The following is a 2848-nucleotide window of genomic DNA, read 5'->3' as shown; positions in this document are numbered from 1 at the left end:
AAAAAAAAAAAAAAAAAAAAAAAAAAAAAAAACAAAAGCAACTTTCTCTTGTTTTATAATATAAGAAGCTTTTCAGGAAGTCACTTCTTATTCTAATGTTTCCACTCTTTTTTTATTTTAAATTATTATTATCTTAATGTATTAGCTTGGAACTGCAATATCTTACAATTAGTTTATATTTTAAAGAGGGTTAATGAATGCATGTGAAGAACTACTTCAGAAAACAATGAAAACAATAAATAGATACAACTACAAAGATGTCAAGATGTTAGGGTAATTCATGGGTTGGGTTAAAAGATGCTACAGGCAGCCTAGTATATTGCTCTGGCTAGTATGGGCACTCTTGAACTTTTAATATGAGATCTTTCAGCTATATGACCACAATTGTATATTCCTGTGAGCAGATCCCTGAATTGGATTTCGAGATTCCAGCCGAGGCTCAACGTGGAACTCTATCAACCGTAACTCCTCAACCTCCTACTCCATATTGTATATCTGTTTATATATTTGCTCTTTCTGTTCTCTGGCTTGTTAAGTCTTGTTGGTCTTTTTGTGTGGAACGCTACCCGTGTTGTAGCCTTGAGGCGTTTTTTCTGTTTTAATTATTATAAATTTGTGTTGGTTTTCTTATGCTGTATTTGTGTGAGGCTATGTAATTGGGCATGCTACATTGCTTTGCTTGTTTGCATTTCTTTTGTTACTACAATTATAGTTAGAGTAGTTTTCTGAGTCGTCCTTTTGAGAATTGAGGTAGACATAATGGAGGCAGTTTTATAGATTGTCGGTTCAATAGAAGAGAAAGTGTAGAGTATTTCAAGGGTTTCAGAGATTTTTTGATGAGGTTCGAGTTTGTTTTGTTCATATGGCTTCCTCCCAGTGTGCAATCCATAATTAAATTTTTTTAAACATTAATTTATTTTCATTGTTGTTCTTTTCCCATCTTGTTTATACCCTTATCATTGATGTGAGCTGGAAAGTCATTCTATAACTTCTTTAGCCAGGATCTTCGTTCTATCCAGCATTGTTTTTGATGAAGTAGCTTATTTTATATAAATAATGTGATAATTTCCTTGGGTGCATATTGTTTATGTAGTTCAATTTAATAGATCAGGCCTGTCATGTGAAAGTGCCTTGGAAATTTAATGTTGTCTCCAGTGGGAATGTTCTATTGATTATTTGATGAGAAGGCACCAAAAAGTAGAAGAAAACATGCACTGATTTGTTTGTATATTGATTGCTTCGAGGAATCTTTTTGAGCTTATCAAGATCTTTGAGTTTGCTTCTGGTCTGAATATTAATTTTAGCAACAGTGAGATTTTGGGAGTACACATTAGCGAGGCAGATCTGGATTGGTTGACGCTGAACTTTGGTTGTAGATGAGGTTCTCGGCTGTCTCCTAATCTTGGTGCTTAATTGGGGGGAACACTAAACTCTATTCTTTTTGGCAGCCTGTTATCAAAAAATACAGCATGAACTGCACTAGTTGGATATACACTTATTCTGGGAAGGTTCTAGAGGAGATGGTGGTATGCATAACATTGACGGGGAGAAAACTCAGCTTCCTTAACTTTTGGGCGGCTTGAGTATTGAGAATTTTTAATTTCGAAATATGGCTCTTTTATCAAAGTGGTTTTGGAGATTTTTACATGAATAATATGCTCAATGGTGCAATATTATTGTTGGCAAATATTATCCATCAGTGTATAACTGTTTCTGGCTACACATATATTGAGAGAATCTGTAAAAGTCCCTTGGTGTTAACTTGTGTCTAGCTGTGTTTAGATGCCTTGGTAATGGGTTAATACATCCTTTTGGCACGATTCTTGGCAAAATGTGGGGTTATTGTTATATATCTTCCGTTGCTTTTTCGTTAATCTACTAGCCCTAAATGTTCGGTTGTACAGCCTTGGGTTTGTTTCCAAGTGCCATGTGATTTTAATCTTGTGTCAAAATCTTAATGAATTAGAGGGTGATTGAATGGTCTAGTCTATCCCATTTTCTTTGACCAATTGTCTTATGTGCACTAGAGTGTTTTTGGTAAAATCTCTTATAAACAACTTAGTTCATACTGTTGGTTCTAATGTGAGTAATCTATTGGTTCTAATAGTGTTTAGAGGTTGGAAAGGGATCCTAGAGACGTTTTTTCCCTTGTTAGATTTCATGTTTCACTTTGGGCTTTGGTGATGAAGGTTTTTTATAAATACTCAATAGGTCTTATTTTACAGGACTAGAGGCCTTTCTTTTAGTAGCTTCATTTTTTTGATGCCTGTGTATTCTTTCTTCTTTTCTCAATGAACGCTTGTTTTTTCATAGAAAAAAAGGAAATAATTTTTTTCTTATGGGAACTTAGTCACAGTGGAACTAATATAGCTGATCATTTTTGCTTACAAAGGAGAATGCCTCCTCTCATCATCTCTCCATCTTGTTGTGTGATGTTTTTTCACCCTGAGTATTCTTGCCATCTCTTTGTCCATTGTAACTTTTCTTATCGTTAATGGGAAACAATGATAGCTGCTTCAGCATATCTGGTATCTTTGCTTCAGTTTTTGGGGCCACCGTTTTCATGGTACGGAAAAGTTTGAATATAAAATGAGTTTTCTTTTGATGCAGGGATTTTCAGGGATGTTTTCTCAACCTTCGGTAGCTTGTTGGATTTGATTTGATTTCATTTCATGCTATGCATTGGTGTAAAAATACACACCCCTTTAGAGATTATAGCCTATCCTCATTGATCTGTAATTGAAGATCTTTCCTGTAATTCACCTTTTGGTGTTGGGACCCACTAATCCTGTTATTTCATTCTTCACTAAAATTTTTCTCTCCTTTAAAAAAAAAAAAAAAAAAAAAC

At 34.5% G+C, this 2848-nt stretch overlaps 1 protein-coding gene across 1 annotated transcript in view; it reads left to right on the top strand.

Annotated features, from left to right (window-relative positions):
• LOC111434255 (zinc finger protein ZPR1-like) overlaps window positions 1-2848 on the top strand; it is a 17866-nt gene that overhangs the window by 3058 nt on the left and 11960 nt on the right. Inside the window, exon 6 of the mRNA XM_023071657.1 lies at window positions 405-461. Within this exon, the coding sequence (XP_022927425.1) occupies window positions 405-461 (57 nt within the window). The remainder of the gene's footprint in view (window positions 1-404; window positions 462-2848) is intronic.

The sequence above is a fragment of the Cucurbita moschata genome, unplaced genomic scaffold (genome assembly GCF_002738365.1).
Source record: "Cucurbita moschata cultivar Rifu unplaced genomic scaffold, Cmos_1.0 Cmo_Scf00044, whole genome shotgun sequence".
NCBI classification, from domain to species: domain Eukaryota; kingdom Viridiplantae; phylum Streptophyta; class Magnoliopsida; order Cucurbitales; family Cucurbitaceae; genus Cucurbita; species Cucurbita moschata.
The sequence above is the reverse complement of the archived record's forward strand: the minus strand, read 5'-3'. Positions and strand labels throughout refer to the sequence as shown.